The sequence below is a fragment of the Lagopus leucura genome, unplaced genomic scaffold (genome assembly GCF_019238085.1).
Source record: "Lagopus leucura isolate 7727_CA_CO unplaced genomic scaffold, USGS_WTPT01 Super-Scaffold_100016, whole genome shotgun sequence".
Classification (NCBI taxonomy): Eukaryota; Metazoa; Chordata; class Aves; order Galliformes; family Phasianidae; genus Lagopus; species Lagopus leucura.
Window position 1 is genome coordinate 10,042,958 of NW_024962270.1, and position 21,788 is coordinate 10,064,745.

General features: G+C 40.6%; 1 protein-coding gene across 1 annotated transcript; it reads left to right on the forward strand.

Annotated features, from left to right (window-relative positions):
• The first annotated feature begins 572 nt into the window (after nt 1-572).
• CHIC1 (cysteine rich hydrophobic domain 1) lies at nt 573-21,445 on the forward strand. Its single transcript, XM_042876683.1, has 6 exons — nt 573-787; nt 7,772-7,826; nt 14,166-14,321; nt 16,262-16,318; nt 16,541-16,600; nt 17,410-21,445. The coding sequence occupies exons 1-6, from the start codon at nt 594-596 to the stop codon at nt 17,458-17,460; spliced, it is 573 nt and encodes a 190-aa protein (XP_042732617.1). The 5' UTR covers nt 573-593; the 3' UTR covers nt 17,461-21,445.
• Nucleotides 21,446-21,788: the final 343 nt, after the last annotated feature.

Genomic DNA, 21,788 nt, shown 5'->3' on the forward strand with positions numbered 1-21,788 from the left:
GAGAGCTCTTCTCCAGAGCACTCCTTTTCCTCTCAACACCCCATTATTCTGCACGGGGATCGATTTCCAGAATGATCCAAAAACCAGAAACCAACCAACCAAAAAAAAGAAAAACAGGCAACCAAGCCTCGGGAAAACTGCCTGCCTACGGAGCTCAGCCCGCTGCACCTCAGCCCCCAACCAACAAACCTGCGAGCGCTGCGAGGCAACAACAGGTAAGCAGACAGCTGAAAACGAAGGGGCAGGAGGAAAAAGCCTGATCTCTGTTGTTTTTACTAAAAGAAACCCCGCAGAAGTACACTTGAAGCAGGGGTCAGGAGTCAGCGCAGCGCGCTGCACTCTCCTCAGCAGCGCCTCGCGTCCCTGGAAAGGGCGGGAAACGAAGAGGCGCGAGACACGCGCCGAGGAACCGCCACAGCACCGCTCCGGTACGCGGCGGCGGCGGTAGCGGCCGCAAGCAGCGCGACCACGCGCACCCTCACGCACAGTGCGCACGCGCACCCGCCTCTCTCCGCCCCTGGCCCGCGGCGCTCCGCCCCCTCCCTGCGCACTGCGCAGACGCGCGGCGAAGCCGCGTCGGGGGTGGGGTTGAGATGAGCGTGCTGCTCCCCAACATGGCGGATTTCGACACGATCTATGAGCTGGAGGAGGAGGAGGAAGAAGAAGAAGAAGACGAGGAGGAGGAGGAGTCGTCCGAGCCTGAGCCCGTGGTGCGGAGCCAGGAGCTGCCGCGGCCCCGCGACGCGCCGGATCCCGTGGTGGTGCGGGGCGCCGGGCACATCACCGTGTAAGGAGCGGGGCTGCGGGGCGGGAGCGAGGGTCTGAGCTCTGGGGGCAGCGAGGGGCAGCGCGCCTCCCTGCCGCCGCGGCGGCCCCGCGCCGCCCTTCGCCGAGGGGCGGCCGTTCGGGAGGAAGGCGCCGGCCCCCGAGGGCTGCCGCGGCTCGGGGCGATCCCGCCGGTGAGCGAGCGGCCGGCGTTGAGGTCCCGCGGCGGCCCCGCGCGCGCTGCGCGCCTGCAGAGCGGAGCTGCGGTCAGCCGCTGTCCGTCGCACGGCCTCACCGCCGCGGTCGCTGGCACGGCGGGGCCGGGGAGGCCCGGCGCTGAGCCGCGCTGCCGGGGGCCGCGGGCGGCCGCGCTGTCATTCGCCGACCCCAAACTTTCTCCCGAGTTGTGCTCGGTTTAAGCGTTTTCCTCGTTGCAGTGCATCGCGAGGCGCGGTGTTTGCTGCCCGTTTGACGTCAATGTGGAATGGCCATTTGGCTTTACTTTCTTGTTTTTTTTTTAATATCCCCGCTCCAGCAAGTGAGGAATTAGCACAACAGAGTGCACTCGTACCGAGTTGTTAGTGGTTGCGCTCGTTTATATAGCGAGAAGGGTGGTACTGAAACTTTGATACTGCAGAGATCCATCGAGCTTGTGTTGCCTTGGGTCCATCTGGATTGCATAAAAGATCGCACGTTTCTCTCTGTTGAATAGGTGCAGTGTGATCTAGCTTTCTGCAGCAAAGGCACTGGGTGAGGAAAGCTCTCATCCTAGGAGAACTAATGTTGGAGTTGCTGTGTCTGCCATGTAAGTCTGAAGCAGTTTGCTGAGCTGGTGCCATGGGTGGCTGCTGCGCTGCACCGCAGTGTGCCTGCTGTCCTGAGCCCACACAGCATGTGGCCTGTGTGAAGGAGAGATGTAGCTTATGTGAAATGACCAGAGTAGCATATGCCCGCTTTATTAGCTGTCTGTTTTTAAGCTCAGAACTGAAAAAAAAAACCATCACATACTTTGCTTTGTTTGCTCTGAGGCTTTCAGTGTATTAGGAATGTTCCTTAAGGTTCCTTTGTGGCTTCAGCATCTTTTGGAGATAGGCAGGAACACCTCCAAGAGCTGTCAGCCAGTGATGTCTACATCAAAAGAAAGCAATAACTGTAAATGATGTGGGAATGGTGAGCTAGAATACTGCCCATGTAAGTACCTGGCCTGAATTCCTACCTGCCTTATTTTCCTTTTCTTCCACTCCTCCCAACTTCCTTCCTGAATCAACTATGCCTGTCTGATGGTACAAAACAGCTTTTCTTTTATCAGTTCCTGACAGTTCCTCAAAATCTCTCTATACTAATAAAAACAATCAGTGGATGCTATCAATGAAATGTAAATGGGCTCTGGATGCTACAGTAAACAATCCTAACCTCTTTAATAAATGAGACAATATTTGGCTTCCAATAGATTTTTTATTGGTGTGCATCAGCTCTGAAATTTTTCCACTTTCACACAGATGCTGCATCTTTTGGAATCAGCAGGCTTCAGAAGCAGCCTGTTCTACTTATTGATGTGAGACATGTCATGCCTTAAGACTTGTGTTTGTTTTCTGAACCTGTCTGGAACGTTGCTAATAAAAACTTCTGTCCTGACAGAAGTCAGAAACTCCATTTAAGTAAAGAAAAAAGGAGAAAAAAGAAAAGCATTTATTTTTAAAACAAACCATCTATTATTTTGTTTCACATATTTTCTGTTCCTCACCTGACAATGGCTTGCTTGAATACTTACTTAGAGAAGGATATTTTCTAATTCTAGGGTCATTTTCTGGTCCAGCTTTTCACGTACAGTCCTCTCAAACATTTTCATTTTAGCAGATTAAAAATACATGTTAGTTTCTTGCATAAGAGTTGTTATGACCTTGTCAGTGAGTGGCTGACCCTAACAGAGTTACCCTGCAGTGTCCAGCCATACTAAAAGTAAATTCCAGGAATCTTTTTAGCAGGATCTTGCTTTTTCTACTGACTGTTTGCTAACCTTTCACCCCTGTGCATGGGAAGAGTGATTGAATAAATTGTATTTGTTTCATTTCTCACTGGAGGAGCATTTAGGAAAGCAGGTAGCAGAGTTCATGCTCATCTTGTTCAACACTCACTGTAGAAGATCCTCGTTTTAGGAAAGTTAACAACCCACTTAGTTTTAAGTAAGCTTTAAAATTTTAGTGCAGAGAAATCACTATAACTTGGTGAACACCTTTTTTTTTTCTTCTGGAATTCCATGTAAGGGGGTTTTCTGTTTCACTATGTAAGTTAGTGTTACTCTGATGATGTATTGAAGTATCTCATCATAAACATCTTGAATGAAAACTGAGTCAAAGCAACAACAGTAACTTCCAAAAACACTGCAGGAAACTAACCGAGGAGTTTCAGTTTTTCTGATGTACTGAGGCACGTGAGGCAGTGAAGTGAGACATTGAGCCTCTTTTTGCCCTTAGCGTTCTGCTTGTGACTCCTGCTCAGGTCTGTGAACTTTCTAGTGTTGGATACAAGCTAACTTTTGTTCTTCCATGATGTTTCCTTTAGGAGTGCCTGAGGGACCTAGGATACAGGTGCTGATGAAAAGCCTATTGTCAGGGAAAGGACAGGTGCTCTCAGTTGTGAAGAAAGAAGATATTTAGTTGTCTTCTATTACTCCCATCTGTACATCTTCTGTGTATTTAAAATTGCAAATGACTTCAGCCTACCGCTAGTTCTCAATAAGTTAGTTCTCCAAAACGTTATCCACGAGGAGGGATGCCCCTTAGTAGTTCATCTTCACAGGCTTCATAGGAAAGGGTCATAGACTAGAAAGAAATTTCAACTCAGGACTGTTGATGAGTGCTTTCTTTATTCAGTGACATTGAACAGAGCTGAGGTGGTGCCTCTGCAGAGGAAGCGTCTGGTGACCCAAGTTCATATGTTCCAGATAGGTTAAACTTACACTGGATTAGGTGTGGGGAAATGAGCCATGCAAAAAGGAAACTGGAGAACCTGTCACGAGAGAGCTGGCTAGCTTGCATGGCCTTATAAGACTGATGACTACCTATAAACACAGTACTGGGTTAAGCAAGAATGAAAGACTATTGAAGTCAAAAGGAAAAAGTTCAAGAATCTGTAAATATGTCTGTTCTAGATGTAAGTGCTTTTCAAAATGTTTCTGTTCCAGTTATGGGGACAGGAGAACTCATTTCTGATAATGCTTTGTAAAGAAATCTATAATGTGGTCCTACTGCAGCTAGGATCTACAGATGATGATTCAGAACTTTCAGGCTTTAATGTATGAGCTTTTATTTACTACATCCGCCTCTGGGAAATTGCATTCCCTCCACTTTACAAATGGGGAAAATGAGATGATGGGGCTTCTGCTGTGCCATACTTTAAAACAAGGAACGAGAGAGAACAGAAACTGAGGTAATCCTTGTTCTGTTCCAGTGTTGGTGTCCATTAGGCAATGCTTCCTTGCTTTTACAGGTATGTCATCCAGAGAGAAAATTCCAGCTAAAGTGTGTGAGTGACTTCATGTGAATTTCTAAATGTTAGACCTTGCACACTTTACACTGAAAGTGCTCAGAAATAAGTGACCACCAATTGATGTTTGAAGTAATTGAACGGACTGATACTGCAGTTTATTTTGCACAGCTATTTTTAAAGCATACTGGGTTTTACAGGATAGTGGAGGCAAAATCATGTTAGATCAATTATTGCTATGAATTAATTTATTTTGGAAGGACTAGGCTATTTCTTAGTTAAAAGTTCAGGTCTTAACTTTTTTTACATGAAGTTTTTAATAACGCTTCAGCGCTTTTTTGAAAGTGCTTACACAGCTGTAGAATTCTGTGGCATTCTGCTTTAACCAGAACTTTAACCAGAATTATTACCAGAAACAACTATTTGTTGTTTCTTGAGTGTAACTCATCTAAAAAGGTTTTAATCTTTCTGAACTCCATGGTGTCGCTCCATGGTGACTCAGTGGGAGGACAGCAACCCCTGGAGATGTCTCTGTGAAACTGCTGAAGGCCACAGTGCTGCTGGCTGCACGCAGTGTTACAGCGTGGCACGGTTCTGTTTGCAGCATAGCCGAAGCCTCTGGAACTCCTTCAGCCATTCGAACTAATGGCAGCCATGGTCACATTAAATCTGAGTGGACTGTTACAGCAACTAATACAAGTTCTGGTTTTCTAAATATGTTTCAAAGACATCATCAGCCTTCAGATTTAATTCAATAACTTACACTGTGCTCTTGTCAAGTTCTTAACAGTTCTAAACCAAAAAGCACTCATTTGTTTTATTTTCTTGGGAAATCAGGAGTACAATGGGAATTGTAACGAGTAGATGTGAGCAGTGAGATAAAAGATGCTGCCTGTGGCTCAGGAAGTTTTTGAACTACAAACTGTTGAAGGTCCGAAGAGAATTCTGGGGTAATAGTATGTAAAGTTTGCAGGCTTTTTCCTTCTGCCATTCTCTGGGCATTTGCTGCTGCTGCTGTGAGAATCAGTGTTGTGATCTGGATGGGTCTTTGGCACCATTAGAGCAGTTCTAGTCTGTGATGTGGATAAATAATTCCATAGCATCACAGAATATCTCACGTTGGAAGGGACCCGTAAGGATCATTGAGTCCAACCCCTGGCTGCACACAGGACCACACAGTCTGAGAGCATTATCCAGATGCTTCTTGAACTCCAGCAGCTCAGGGCCGTGCCCACTGCCCTGGGAATGTTCCATGCCCACCACCCTGTGGTGCAGACCCATTCCCTGACCCCCTGCCTTTCCCCTGACACAGCTCCATGCCGTTCCCTTGGGCCCCACTGCTGTCACAGAGAGCAGGGCTCAGCGCTGCCCTCCGCTCCCTGTGAGAGCTGCAGCTGCTGTAAGGGCTCTGCTCAGCTCCCCTGGGCCCAGCAGACCCAGGGACCTCAGCTGCTCCTCACACACTGTCCCCGCTAGTCCCTTCCCCATCTCTACAGCCCTGCTTTCCAGTAGCTCGTTTATGATAAGTTAATTACATTGCTTGGTTGCTAAAGGTTTGTGATTTTTTCATGTAGTTTTTCAATAAAAGAGTCAGTGTTCCTCAAAACAGGCTCACCTGGGTTTTGTAGGGCTGTTAGTCTTTTCTGGTTTTTTGTTTGTTAGCTTTTAAGACTGAAAAGACCAACTTGGAAAATTTCATCATAAAAAAGAGAAGTTACAGAATGTGGAGACTGGCCTGCAGGTTACATTGTCAGAAAATGAAAATGTGTTTATATCAGCTACTTCTTAGTTTGCTTAAAATCATACTGTGTTTACTTCTTGTATATATAGCAGTGATTTATCATCATGGCTTTCCAATTGACTCAGATACGCTGTAGCCAATGCTGTGCTGCTGTCCTGTTCACTCACATTCACTTGTAGAGGATTTCCAATGAAAATCTGTTGAAGGAAACACAAACAAGTGGCAATTGGTCATAGTGCTTAGGATAGCTGAAGAGACAAAGGTTGAGAGACAGCTCGGTGAAGGTCTAATCTTTGGTGGTTTTGTAATATTTACACAAATAGTGTGCTAACATGCTGGTTTTCACAGGTGCCAAGGCTCTGACTTAAGTTAGCAACCGAAGAACTTGACGCCAGCATTGCTGACAGACATCTTGATTAGCTGACTGGATTTCTGAGAGCAGCACAGATTTTAATGCTCCTCTCACCCTTCAAGTTTATTTTTCACTTGTCTGTACTGCTAAGCAAGTGCCATCGCTGGGTTTGGGTAGCTGAGTTATCTGTGGGTGCACGTGGGCTGCGTGCTGTGCAGTGGAGGCGCTTACTCTTGGGCAGTGTCAGTGTTCGTTTGGGTGGCCAGCGAAGAACGTTTCGGTGTTGGTTCAGAGGAATGCTCTCTGCCCAGAAGGGTTTGTTTCTAGGGTAAATATTACAATACCAAATATACATGCTCATCTTTCTGGCTGTGATTCTTTTGTTTTCTGTTTGTTTCAACACAAATATTCAGGAAATGGTTTATCAGGGCTGGCAGAACTTGGTGTGCAGTGTATTTAACTTCACAAGCTTTACAGGAAACCTTCTTTGAATAGACACTGGAGCTGAGGGACCAGTTGCTGTTGTTTTATTACTGAATTGCAAAGGTTAGAATTCAGATGAGATGGAGAGGACAGAAGATCATAACATTTTATTTCACAGAAACTCGTGGGCTTAACATTGGGGTTTTGTTAATTTCTTGCCTACGTGTATGCTTTAAATACAACAAAGTCAGCTGTACTTTCAGCATCCTGCTGGCCTACACAAGTAGCTCCTTGACATGGGCAGTTGGTTCAGTAGATTTGGAGCTCGGAGCAACATGGGTTTTCAAGCAGAGCATCTAAATTCCAGAAAACACATCGCTGCCTGTAGGCTCTGCTGGTTGTGCTGAAGATTTGCTGCTGGCAAAGTAAAGGCTTCACTGACAGGAGCCACCAGGCACCGTGTTAGCTAAGACAGTTTTCTAAAGCTCGTGGTTGCTTGAAAGCACTCCATATGTGGGCCCTTACATGTTTGCATGAGGTAGTTTAACTCAGATCAAAGCAGTTTTTAAGAATTGTATGGTTATAAATTTTCCAAAGCAATGAATGGTTTCCTTATAAATAGCTTTATTTGTTGCATGTGAATAAATTGCATGAGTAAGAAAAACAGCAATGGAAAGATTAGCTAATACATGCAGGCTCTTGTTTTTTTCTTTAAGAAAGAAAAAATTGAAATTACTGCTATCCAATTGTAAAATATTTTTTTCTGCTTTTAGTGGCTTGAAGGTATTGAAGTAAAGCAACAAGCTATATTTCTCTTTTTGTCTTATGAATAATACAGAAGAGCTTATATAAAAATGGTTTGAAAGCTTATAAAACAATGTACATGTAAAGGCAAAAGAAATAGTTTTCCTTTTTTATAAAAAAAAGCATCTATTGCATTTTTTATTAAGGGAAACAAAATAAGTTAGGTGGAATATATTTTGTTTGTCTCTTTTGTTTTCAAGGTTTGGCTTGAGCAACAAGTTTGATACAGAATTTCCCTCTGTTCTGACAGGGAAGGTAAGTGTGAGATTAAACTGTTCTTTTAAATGGAAAGCTCCAGTGCCTCCAGTGGTTTTTGTGTTACAAATATATGCCTATGAATCCAACACAACTGGTTGCAGGCCAGCACTGCGCTGAAGGCTGCTAAATTAACTCTGTCCTTCATGAAATAGCTGGTCGAAGACCAGTCCCTACAGCAAAGATAGTTTGCAATGACTGTAGTCTTTATTGACATTCTAAGCACACCATGATACTGTTCTCACGTAGGCAATCTGTGTAAAAGCAAGACTTGCACTCCCTTGCTTCAGAGGTGCCTGCAGTTTGTGCTACATCCTGTGCAAATTAAACTATTTCAGGCACTAGACCTCATTTTTCAATATGTCTGTCAAGCGTTGAGTTTATTTTTAGGCAGATCTCTAGAAGAGAATTTATTTATCTGAAGCTTAAAGGCATTAAACATGGTATCCAGTCTGCGAGTGAAGTAGGTTTTCTTAGAACTTCTCCTGAAATTCAGTAATTGTGTCATTCTGAAAATTTGTTGGGAAAGTCTCATCGTTTCTCTGAGTCTTGTTGTGTTGCTAAATGCAATTTAATAAGTATTCGTTTGTATTTATTTATTATTGAAAACTTGTAGCAAAGTTGTTGACTTTTAAATTCTTTTCATAATTCTGGTTTGGTTTTGTTTGTTTGTTTGGTTGTGTCTTAGGCTTTTTTCCCCAGTTCTTTTCATTCAGCTGTTTTAGTACTCAGTGCTTTTCTCGTCCTTCATTTTGTCATCCCCTTGCGTATCTCTTCCAGAGTTTGTGAGACAAAGGTACTTGGCTCTTGCTGCTTTCTCTAAGGACATCCCACCTGGCTGCAGCCTCCCAGTCTCCCCAGCCTCCTGCAGTCGCTGTTTTTGCAATGTGCCGAATGCAGCTGAGGCCTGTGGAGGTTCCTCCCTCTGGAGCCATCCTGGTTCTGCCAAACCCATCTGGGATTTTTCTCCTCCGAGCATAACGAACAAAGTGCTTGTGGTGAATCTGCCCAGCATTTTTGACAGCAGTCCACTTGTTGGCTGGTCAAGCTGCTAATTTGGTTGTTAAAAGACAACCTGTAAAGTCTGGCCTTGTTTCAGGATCTCACTGGCAAAAAAGGAAGGCTCATTGACTTAACAGTGCCTGATGTGCAGTAACACAACTTGCATCTCACTGCTTTGCATGTCTGAAGTTTATTTTCTGTAAAGCTCTTTCAGATCACTAAAAGCCACGGAATGCTTTTCTGTTCTGTGAACAGATAAGATATGTGAACAGATAACATTAAGTGGTCGTTTTCTGTAAGAAAATATATTTTAAAAAAAAACAACCACTACCCCACCCCAAAACATATTCATTTTAATATGAACCTTAATGCCTGTCACATTTCCCACTTGCTTGATTTCCTATTAAATAAAGAGTGAGAAATTGATGTTATTACAGGATCTGAGTTTACAGGAGCAAAAGTTTAATTTAAACTTCGGTTTACTGCTTGGATTTAATTTAGCAAAGAGTGAAAAGAGAGAATGTTCTTTTACCTGACACGTGAGTGTCGACTTGGTGCCTACAGGAGCACTGCTTATGTTGGGAATTTTGATAATCCAGGTACTTTTTTTTTTTCCATGTGTGGATTGATGGGTTTTGAGGAAAATGACTTTGAAAATAAATCCAACTTTCACCAATCAGATGAGATAGTAAACAAATCCTTCTTAATGCTTGCCACACATGCTTGTGAAAGGTGGTAAAAGCCACAGCTGTGGCTTGTTGAGTTTTTAATGCTTTCATAAAGTGCCAGAGATGAATAATCTGCTGCTTGCTCTGGTTGTGGCAGTCCATCACCTTTACCGCTGCTGAAAATGAAAACTCAGATTTTTCCAGTAAGTGTTCTTCAAATACCCTGATTAATAATTCACATCAGGCTTTGTGGTCTGCCGATGTACCACATGAAGATCTTTCTTCTTCTTCTTTCCTTTTTATGAAATCCATTTATGAATAGTGTGGTGGCTGTTTATATTAACCGTTTTCTATAAAAAATGTTTACTGTAAGACTGCATTAAAGCCATCACTGGATGGTTGTCATACTTGGAGAGTGTCCATGTAATATTAAGCTTAATGACTTTGTTGACCACTGTGAATTGATGCTAGTAATATAATTCCTTTGCTAGTGGAGTCTAAAAGATGAAGCCGTTACGTGGGGTTGATAGACTTCTCCATTATGCTGTTTTTCTTCTAAGAAATTCAGGATGAGGATTTAGGCTTTTAAACAAAGGATGCAATCACTAACTTTTTAGATTTATGCTCTGTGTAGTCCTTGGGAATTTATAAAGTTTCCTGACCCTCAGTTTGGTTTTCATCTGCATAATGGCTATAGTGAGCCTTGCACTAATTTTATTCTTTATTATCTTTTTAATATGAAATATCCTTCTTTATCCACTTCTCTTCTTCTTCCTCCTCATTTCTGCAGATTCTCAAGCAGTTGTAAATTAGTTTAGAGCTAAGATGCATGTGAGAACATCTTAAATACTTAACTGGTTGCGAATGTTTGAGGATATAGCATAGGCAATAAAACAATACGGAAAATATCAGGTCAGATATTGGCTCTAGTTAATTCCACTCGATTGACTTGCCCTTTATCTTGCAGGATAAGAAGCAAGTATCAGCTGGTGTATAAATACAGAGCTTAGCTTTCGGGAGTGTTTGCAACAAAATTTTGTAAGAAAAGATTTGATTTACAAAATAAAGGGGCAGTAATTAGCTTGTAGTAATTGGTTTTAATTTAAATTCTGGCTAAATTCAAATTCTGCATGCTATGGTTTTATAGGGTTGTTCTTTCAAAACAGACATTTAAAATGGGCTTTAAGGCAGCTCTGTTGGTAGCTATTCTGAAACGAAGTAGAACTTCTGGTGCTAAAAGTTTAAGCGATTCCTTTGCTGCAAAGAATTTTAAACCTGGCTTATAAAAACTTCCCATGAGGAATTGTTCAATAGCAAGCAGTGCTCCAGGTGACAAGATAGTGATGGGGCCAGTGGGCCTTAAGGAAAAAAAGTGGAGTTTCCTGCCCTGGACCTCAAACAATCAGGATCTCATGCAGAGATTACTGTGCAGTGCAGGGAAATGTAAGCCATAAAATGGGCTGTTGCTATTGTGATCCCATTGCAGTGTGTGATTGATAGGGTTTGTGATCATGATTGAAGGAGAAAGATCAGGCCTGCTGGGCGCTTGCTCTCTTCCTGTGTTTGCAGATTCTCTTACATCCTGTTGTAAAATATTATAACACTCCCTCCTTCCCTTTTATGTCCTTTTTTCCCCCCTTGGAGACCTAAAAGGAGCCAGTATCTCTTTACAAGGTGTACTGCACAGCCAGGAGCTATGTGTTTATCTCATTCTTTTTGAGACTCAGAAATTCTACAAGCAACATTCCGAAACTGCTCAAATCTGTTAGTGAGCTTTCTTTGCTCAGGAGATGCTCTGAATTGTTCTAAATACTTAGGCATTTTCTATTAACTTTTCAGTATCTTTATCTGCATAAAAGACAGGATTTAAAATTATGTCCAAAAATCAGCAACATTCTTTTGTAACTGTTTTATTCTAAAATCATTTTCTTACTAAATAAGAACAATGTCATTTTATTTGTCATTCTTTGTCACTGTAACAAGACTGAGCTGTAAACCAAAAGGAACAAACTGGTTTTGCTTCTTTTTATCGCACAATGAGGCTTATCTTGGTCCCTGATGAGTTTAGCTTCAAATGAAGATGCCACTGACTGACAGAAGTATTTTTCGTGATGAGGTGTCTGCAATGGAGAAATGCATCCAGCAGTTTGAGTTGGCTGAAGAAGTCTTCAGTAGTTTCATCTTGTGCTGCAGTGAGGAGATACGCCTTTACAGAAGTAGTTGGTGTGTTAGCAGCTAGTAGCTGTGCTGTGCTAATCTGAAAATAGCCCAGGTAGAAATCTGTGTTTCTTGGCACCCAGAATTTGTTTCTAGACTACCATGTGCAGTGCTGTGCTCATGACAGCATATATGTTCTTCTAATGCAGCTTCGTGCTGTTTGACGATGGGACCAGTGGTCAAAGAATCTAGTTGACTTCTTTTGTGTTGGAAGATATCAATTATGGTTATAAAGTTTGTTCATGATATACAGAGAACTCTAGGCTGCAGATCCCGTGTCTACAGTAGTGCACAGCTGTGTCTGGGGGTGAGATGTGCTGTTGTCAAGGTCCAGTGAACTTTGTGAGTGATACAAAAGGAACCATTCTCTTTCCTTAGTGGACTTCATATCACGAGTACTAATGGAGTCAAGAAAAAATAGATTATTACCTTTCAAATAAATAGATAGGCTGATACATGTATGAATTTCAGAAGACTCACTGAAGATGGTCTCGTTTTTGTACATATGAATGCTAAGAACATATTTGCATGTGAACTTCCTTGAGCATTGTGAGCTGTGGTTTGTTCGTGCATGTGAGTTCGATTCGCTCTGAATCACGTCTGATTGCAGAAGCTGAACTCCTGTACTCCTGTTACACAACCAGTCCTGTCACACTTCACTACCAGTCTTGCTCCCATAGTGGACATGAAGTGGTCTTACTCACATGCATCAAATATTTGGGGTTTCCTAAATATAAGAGCTGCCACTGGCAGAGATTTGCAAAGCTTTCCGTTTTGAATGCTTGAAAGCACAGGCTAATTTTCCACATCACAATGTAATTTTTTTCTCTTCTTCATTAAAAACATCCCAATGCTGTTTCTTTTTTATTTTTTTAATTCTTTTTTTAACTGGGATATTTATTGTAAAATATACTTAAATGTAGATGTGCCATTTAGTCGAAAAAAAAGCTTTTGGACTTGCTTCATTTGTACGTGTAGAAAGAAGTACAAGATTGACTTTTCTATACTGAGGAAACAAAGGCAGTCTGTATAATTGCAGAATAAGTGGTTGCTGTGTAGTTATTCATTCCTGCTATAAAATGCTCACACTGTTAACTGATGTTCACTGTAGGTCTGGCTAGCATACAGACCCAGATGACCCCTGACTGTACTGCGTGGTGATCTGAATGGCCAGGAAACAGATGCTCTGTGTGTTTACTCCCTTTCCTGCAGTGCTTTAATCTAATTAGCTCTTGTGATAGGCGGAGGTGGCAGAACCAGGTTGATGCTGCTTCCTGGCTGCTGGGTTCACCTCTTCAGAGCAAGGAGGCACTGCCAATTAACGCCTTTGTTCCCTCCTTGTTTGTGGAATCAAATGAACAGTCAGGCTTGATGGTTGGAAGGCTTATGTAGGCGTTCAATAACTTGGTATCCAGACCAGCTCTAGGCAGGGGCTTCTTCAACATGGCAAGTAGGAAGGAAAGATTTTTTATTATTGTTATGTTAAAGTTGTTATCCCTGGCTGTTCAGGTCTGTTGAAGTTGGATCTCACTGTTCTGCTTTGTGTCCAACCCTGGGCTTTGTTACAGTTAAGAGTGCCATCCTGGAGTCAAGTTAGCTGTAAGACAGTGCATGGATCCCCACTCGTTATTTAGGTACTGTAGGGAGATGGTGGGTTTGGAGCATGTGAGTAGGCAATAATACTTTAAGAAATAGTGGGCTGAGTGTACTTAAAGAAGATGTGTTTCAGCAGCTAGGCTTTACTAAAAATCATGTACAAGGTGCATTTCTTAGCCTTGGATGTAATCCAATTGCTGCCTTTCTGGGCTTCCCAGCTTCGGAAGAAGCCACAGGTAAAGTTGCAGCCCCATGACTGTGTGGGCTGTGTCAGGAATTGGTTTGTGGACAGCAGCCCACCCTCACCCAGGCACAGTGTAGACTTGGTATGAAAGTAAACTGGACATATCATCCTTCTTTAATGTGACACACAATAGTGTTTTTACTAGGAAGTAACAACCTGTTACTCCTTATTCACTTGGAAACAAGATAGCCATCATTCTTCTTTTTTTAATTTCATTTTATTCCTTCTTTTTTTTTTCTTTTTTTTCCTTCTTTTATTCCTTTTTTTGTGGTCAGTGTAGCCAGGATGTTGCACTGCTGCGTTCCACTTCTTAGCCTTGTTAGGGACCACTATGTTATCAAGCTTATTGCTCTGTGGTATAATAAATATGGATGAGGCTGTTCATCTAGGCTGCACTGGGCTTTTTAACGCAAATTTTTGCAAAGCTCACACCATAAATGAATTTGTTACAGGAAAATGACTTTTCATGCTCCCTGTGTGACCGGTGTTTTGGAAGATGGGGTCATGTTGCATAATGAAATATGTTGCATTTACATTTTAATCTATAAAGGCAATTCTTGAGAAAATACGTCTGTAATGGCATTCCACTGAAGTTCAGCACTTCTGTTACAGGTTGCCCCAGAAGAATTCAAGACCAGCATCAGTCGTGTGAATACCTGTTTAAGAAAGAATCTTCCTGTCAATGTAAAATGGCTGATTTGTGGCTGTCTGTGCTGCTGCTGCACACTGGGCTGTAGCCTGTGGCCTGTAGTGTGTCTTAACAAAAGAGTAAGTACATTTTTTGTTTGTCTTATTTTCTTGATTTTGCAATTTCTGGTAGCATTAAGTAATGTTGAATAGCATCATCTCCATTCCAAAGCCCTTTTCTTTATCTCACATTTAAAAGCTAATTCAATTTTCCACTCCTTGGAGAATAGAAGAAAACATTTCTTAATGAAGCAAATGATACCAAATTGCCAATTGAATTGATAGACAACGGTGTAGCTAATCTTATCTCAGTTCAAAGAAGAAAGTGTTATATAGGAGAACCTACATTTCCAGGATATTTAAAGCTGTAAAAACTGAATTAGTGAGCACGGACTGAGATGTTGATCCTCAAAAGTTGCCTGAACTAGAGTGAGTATTTTTCTTCCCTCCTCTCACACAATTTTTTGCAAGCAGACAATTTGTATTATTATTATCTCTAATAGATACTATAATGTTTCTGAACTGTTATTTATTTGGCATGCTTTACTGTGTTACTTCTATGAAGAGCAGTCAGAAGAATACACTTGATACATAGAGATGGAATATTTGCAGTTTTAAAAACATATTTAATATCCCTGTGCTATTTTCTCAAATGTATAAAGTGTGTACATGAATGTGTGTGTGTGATTTGGTCACTCTGAGAACCAAAAGTATACGGTCGTTCTTGGTCTCTTGTGGAGGACTGAGCCATCCAGTACCTGAGCACACAGCAGCCCTTTGCTCACTTAGTCTCCAACAGGACTGGACAGAATTTGAAGAGCAAAAGCAAGAAAAACCTCAGGTCACAATAAAAGTTAATAAATGAACGGGAAAAAAAGAGGAGAAAAACCCAAGAGGTGCAAAGACTCCCTACCTCCCATCAACTGGGCCATGACAGCCCCAGTTTTGTTGTGAGCATGGTGTAATGTAGCCCTTTGGTCAAACTGGGGCAGCTCTCCCAACCTCTTGCCCGTACCTGCGGGAGGTAAAGTTAGGAACAGAGGTCCGTGATGCTGTGCAAGCACTGTTCAGCCAGAGCTGCAACACTGCTATGCTACCAACACTGAGTCATTAGATCTAGAGTGCAGCACTCTGCAGGCTGCAGTGACGAATTTAACTCTGTCCTAGCCAGTCCATGTATGTTCATTTAGGGAAAAAAAAAAGAAAAAAAATGGCAAGATCCAGAAACTGGAATCTGAAATTTAAACAGTGCAAGAAACAACGTGGACTTTTTAATTCTGAGGACAGCTTCATCACTGGAATAATTTGCAAAGAGTTAGTGGACTCTCCATCATTAAGTGTTTGACTCAGGATTCGATATCTTTGCTTTTTTTTTTTTAATGAGGTAATGTAGCTCATCAACCATTATTAAGTTTGTGAACAAAATACCTGCGTGGAACATCGCGCAGGAAGCGGAGTAGGTTGTCACAGTGCTCCTCCTGGGACAGCAGGGGAAAAATAGTTGAAACTTCAAAAATACTTCCTTCTCCCACAGTCAGTAAAATTCTTCTTACTTCCTGAAGTGGGTTGCTTTCTTCAAAATAAGATCCCCTTTATAGGTGTAAGGAAGCAGACGTATCTCCTATCCAGGGTTTCACCTTCGTTTTTTAATGGTTGCCATGATCTTATGGAGTATTCTAAGTATTGTGGAAGCTCTTTGTAGATGTAAACCATTGTAAACCATTTATTATATCAGAATGAAGACTGTAATTGAATCATATTTTAAGGGCCCTTGTAGAAAAAGTAGAATGTGTCCAGTTTTGAGCGTTGTGGTTTCTTGTTTGTTTGTTTGTTTTCTGATGCTGAGGAACAGAAGTCCTATCACTTCAACTTCCCATTTACAATTGTTCAATTGCTTGGTTGTACTTCTATAAAACTGATTTATGTGAGTGATTCTTAGTCCAGGAATGCAATAATGAGGTTCTTCTGGATGAAGCTGGCTACTGAACCATTCATAATACAGTTTTGACTTAATTTTTTAGACTAGAAGATCAATTCAGAAGTTATTAGAATGGGAAAATAACAGACTATATCATAAGGTAAGAGAAGTTGGAGTGCTTGTTTTCTTCACTTTTATGGTTCTTCTGCATAACTGGCATGTAGGAATTTTACTGTCTCATTATAATTCTGTACTTTGTAGAAGTTAAATTTCACTGTCTGAAGTGTTGCAGATCCAAGTGGTTTGATTGCTTATGCTTGTTACATTAGTTATCAAAATAATGTAGTAGTATGTGTTAATCCCATGATAATTACTTTCTTAGCTTGGTTTGCACTGGAAGCTGAGTAAAAGGAAATGCGAAACTAGCAATATGATGGAATATGTAAGTATTATTCCTGTTATTTGTTTGGTATTCAACGCCCTTTATTTTATAGTGAAATCTGTTAACTTACCAGACTTTAACCAATCTGAATAAGCTCTCATAAAAAACAGCAGTTGTTTGATATACACCTGTGAAGGCCAGTTTTAAAGAGTGGCTATGTCATATATTAACATTGAGAAATTGTCACTGCTGAACTTGTTTTCCATTCATAACAATTCTGTGTTTGCACTACCTGTACGCTTTGATCAGTGACTGATAGCAAGGAAGGCCCACTGGGTTTCAGTGCCCTAGTGTGATTCTCCCAGCAGCCCATAGTTCTTTAGCTCTTATCCTTTTGCTTTTTATAGTTATTTTTGGGTCAGCATTTTGGTACAGAAATATTGCATTTTTTTATAGTAGTGTTTTGTTTGCTTTTTTTTTTTTTTTTTTTTTTTTTTAATGAGACCATGGATTTTTATTTATTTATTTTAATCCTGGCTCCTGATCTGATAAAAGATTTAACCAAGATATTCCTTTAGGAAAGTGGAATTTCAAACATTCCTGTTATCCTACTATTCTCTCATCCACTTTCATGTATAACAATGAAGACTGCTTAGGCTCAAAGAGAGAATCACCCCCAAAAAGTCAAGTGTTGATAAGTTGTGTATTTCAAAATCCTGAATCTTCTGTTCTCTGGATAAAGTTTCCCTATAAAATAATCTTGGACAAGTTTAATCCTACAAACAGCTAGTGTTGCATGGAAAGTTATGCTGAAGATTTGAAGTTGTTGATTACTGTGTTCTGTTCTTGTCTTTTCCCTTCTTCAACAGGTAATATTAATAGAGTTCTTACCAAAATATCCCATATTTCGACCTGACTGAGGAACTGCATTTGGTCTTTCATGTTACCTGTCATTTTCTACCCTTAGTGCCTTGTAGATGATTTTGGAAAGAAGATGGTCTACTTTGCTGTGATTGAAAAGATGTTCTTCAGTAGAGTATCTTCCTTGCGATGTTATTTTTTGTTTGACAACAATTTGCACATTTTTTTAAATGTTAAATGAGGCTTCTGTGTTGCACTCTGAATTTTTAACATTAACAAAAACTGATATAGTTGCCACTAGGAATCTGACATCAGTGCTGCTTAAACTCGTTCTGAGCATGCTGCCTTATTAATTTCTACATTTAGCATATATCCTCAAACATGCACCCTGATGCTGTGTCATACTGTATTTCATTCTAAACGTTGCATTCCCATAAATCCTCAGTAGAAATGTCCAGGTAAGCGTCTAGTAGTAAAGATTTTAGTGTCACTTGCTTGCATAGGACTTGCAATTAACAGCACTGGTTTTGTCCTGCACTTTGCAAAATCATCATTTACATTAGGGGGTTAATTCTTTTACCCACTATAGATTTGTAAATATTGACTCTTTGCATAATGTAAAGTGTGGTATGCCAAGGTTTACAGAATGTAAGATAGCTCTTGTTCTATTACCAACAGTTTGACATAGTTTTATTCATTACATTTGTTACCATCCCTCTGACTGTATGGACCCATTCACGTACTGTTTTTATGGTAAAGCCATAATGAGTTTGTACATAGTGTCAGATGTGTAGGGCTCAGTTGCACTTTTGTTTAGTAAATGGATGAAAAATGTGTAGCATTTTGTTTGTTTGTCTTTTAACTACTTCAGGTGTTATTTGTGGCACCTGAAATGGGAACCTTATATACTGTTCATCTTTTGAAAAAATTACATTTATGGGGAAATGGCAGCTGCTATTAGCAAAACATCCCAAAGCCCACTTTTTACATTTAGAATATCTGGAAGTCAGTTTCTGTGGGTTGTTCTGTTTTGTTTTCGGAGTAGGAAAAAGTGTGTATTGTAACTGCAGAGAGTCGTTACTAAGGAGAAGAATTGGCAACAGCCAAATGAAAGTTGAAGTAACTGAATATTTTTATAGCACAAAAGTACTTCAGCATTTTAACAGTTAAATGATATGGCAGCCCTTTCTAGCAGAAATAAATTTTGCTTAAATCAGAGCAGTATTTCGGAATGTGCTGATGGGAGGAATAGATCAGCTGAATGGGCCCACATGTATATTTTGGCATTCAGGAACAGTCTGAAGAGCCACAAATACCTTGTGGAATTCAGAAGCATTTTTGGACTCCTCCCTGTTTGCCTGATGTCAGGAAGGGAAGTGACTATAGAAAAACTTAGTGTAATGGCTGGCCTAAGCAAGACCATTTGTTCATAGCAAATGAAAGAAAGAAGCAAATGACAATGCATTGTTTGCCCCTTCTCTCCCCCCCCCCCACCCCCCCTTCCTAACTAGAAATAAGAGGAAAAAAATACCAGATAACTGATTATCTGTAAGTTGTGATGAATATAATCATAAATGTCTGCAGGCATTTCTTTGCATCAGCTTAACTCCTTGCAGTGTCACAGGTTGCTTTCTAGTTTCAGACTGACTTAGAACTTCCTCTGAATGTATCTGCATCTCTTCAGTGTGCAATATTGTGTTAAAATACAGTATTAGTAAAGTCATTACATTCTAATAGCTGTAACAGGCCAGATACCCAGTACCCAGTGTTTACAGAAGGCCAGTTTTATGTAAGTTGTTACTTGGAATCAAATGTCTTGCTCTTCTAACTGTACAGCTGAGTGTCCCATTCCAGTGCTTCCTGACCTCAGGCTGATGCTTCAGGCTCTGAAATCTGTATGGTTAGTGCAGAGATTTTGTTGGACCAGTAGATTGGTAATGAATAACTGATCAATTGAATTTGTAATTTAATTTAATGAATGAACTGCAGTGTTGTGTGAATTTAACTTGAGCTATACCTTGCAATTCAGATTTCTGTCATAGAACCATGCAAAGTATTCTCTCCATTTTATTTTATTTTATTTTTTAGGATGAGTGTTAACTGGAAGCAGAGAAAATACTTAATGGCAGAAAGAAACAGTGAAAAGCAAAATTGACATAGCACAGACAATCTCCCTTAGAAATAGGTGCATGTGATATAAGTGAAGGGAGCTTAGCTGGAGAGAACAATAGAAGTTTATTACAGTTGTGCCAGAACTTTGTTAGCTATTGTCTCTGTGAGAAACTCAAGAAATCTCAGCAGATTCTTAATTTTTGCTTTTATGTGACCATATTTTCAAAGTGTTTCTTTTTCTAACCAAGAGAAGAAAGAGGCAAGCGAGAGTTTCAGTAACTGCCAGTGCTGAGTGCTGAGCAGCCCTCCGTCTCACTGTGAGCAGCAGTCCTGTGCTGAGTCTGTGCTGATACCATGGGTGGAGTTGAGAGTTTTTCGACTGATCTGTCTTGTGTCAGCGAAATGCTGTGCCAAGCACAGGGAACACCCTGAGTTTCCCACTGAAGCACAGAGTATTTATTTTCAAAGTTTACATTTCAAGTACATAAATTCTATACGCTTTTACTTTGTCCTAAATTATTAATTGTATTCAAACCATGAAATGGTCTTTTCCTCTTATGTTTTAATAGGCACTTAAAAACGTGGCCATAAAGCAACTAGTGGAGTATGAGAGCTGAAAAAGAAGTTTACAGCAAGCTCCATGTTTTAATAGGAAGATAAATTTGCATTAAAATACAAAAACAGCATGCAGTATTACATTTGCATCTGAAAGACAGGTTTAATAGCTCATTTAAACATGAAAGCAACTGTAAATGCTGCTGTGAACTTGTCTGTCTACAGGTTCTCTTTAGCCTAGGCTATTCTTTGCTTTAATATAAAAACATCCGACAGATAGTTTATGTCTCGTAAGATGGAGAACTCGTTTTCGACAGTAAAAAATGAGCACGAAATGGTAAGCCTGTTTATAGAGGATACTTGTTAATTGGAGGAAGCACGTGTAGTAATGTAACAGATTGATGTGAGCAAAGTGTAATAGAAATGGTGAAGACAGTGCCTTGACTGGTTTCAACAAAATGAAAACGTGTAGCAAGAAAGGAGAAAAGGGAACTAGTAGAAATATATAGTGAGAGTTTGCAGCAATTTTTATAAAGCTCTTACAGGAATATCACCTGTCTAATCAGTGTTCAGTTCCTCAAATAAACATGTTGACGCTTTCCTTTTTAACTTGTATGTATGAAATGCCTGTTTGTTTGTTTTTCTAATTAGAAAGTTTTTGTATGTGAGGAGCATTAAAGATGATGAGCTCTTACCTCCAATTCCCCACCTGCTTTTTGTGAAGTTCTTTTACCATCAGAGGAGGAAAGATGCATTTTAGAACGTGCACAGGCAAGTCTAAGAAGTGTGGACAGTTGTAGATGAGTAACTTGAAAAACAGAGAACTTTTTTGCTAAAATCTAGAGTGGTGTTGACTGGGGAAAAAAAATTCCCTGTACTTTTCTTGATAGATACAAAAAACCACTGTATGCAAAACTGTAAATATACACATATTAGTGTCCCACTATGACAGTTTACTATGTTTACTTGTCAACATACTACCATCAGAGCAATAAAAATGTCAAGCTATTAAAATTCACTGTAAATAAGTTACTTCAGTAAGTCATGTTGTGTGATTCCTCTGCCATTTTCTTCTGCTCTTGCTGTTCTTATGATGCTGTAATGTTACTTGTATGGCTTACGGAAAGTGGTTTTGTTTAAGGTGTATAAAACTTTTTAAATCGTCTTCTTAACATTTTTATTCCGTTTACAAGTGAGCAGACACTTTTTTAATAGGACCTCACACTTTGAAGCTTTTTTTTTTTTCTTTTTAAAATAAAATTCTGAGCTCTATTTCTACATTTGACTGCATAGGCTTGTGCTGTTTAAAGAAGTTGGAAGTCAGACATGCGTAATCACTATGAGACATTTTTCTTTAATTAAATTTAAAGATGAAAACCTCTGAACAGTGCCGTGTGTTTCTGGAAGCAGAGTGGTTGTGTCTCCCTGCAGTACTGTGTGAGCGCAATGGCAGTCAGTGGTTTCCTTTATGTGAGACACATTTCTAACACGGAGCAGTGGGACTCCCAGCATGGTTTGGCTGCTTGAAAGGACAACTCTTGGAAAACTTAGCAAGGCTTTCCCAAAAACAAAATTCTAGAATGAACATCACATTTAGCCTTCCATGTACCCCATCTCAGCTGGTGCGCAGACCCTCTTTAACCAGGAGTTTTTGTGGAATTTTGCTGCAGCCTTACTTTTCTTCACAGATGCTCTGTCATTACTGGAGTGCAGTGATGCA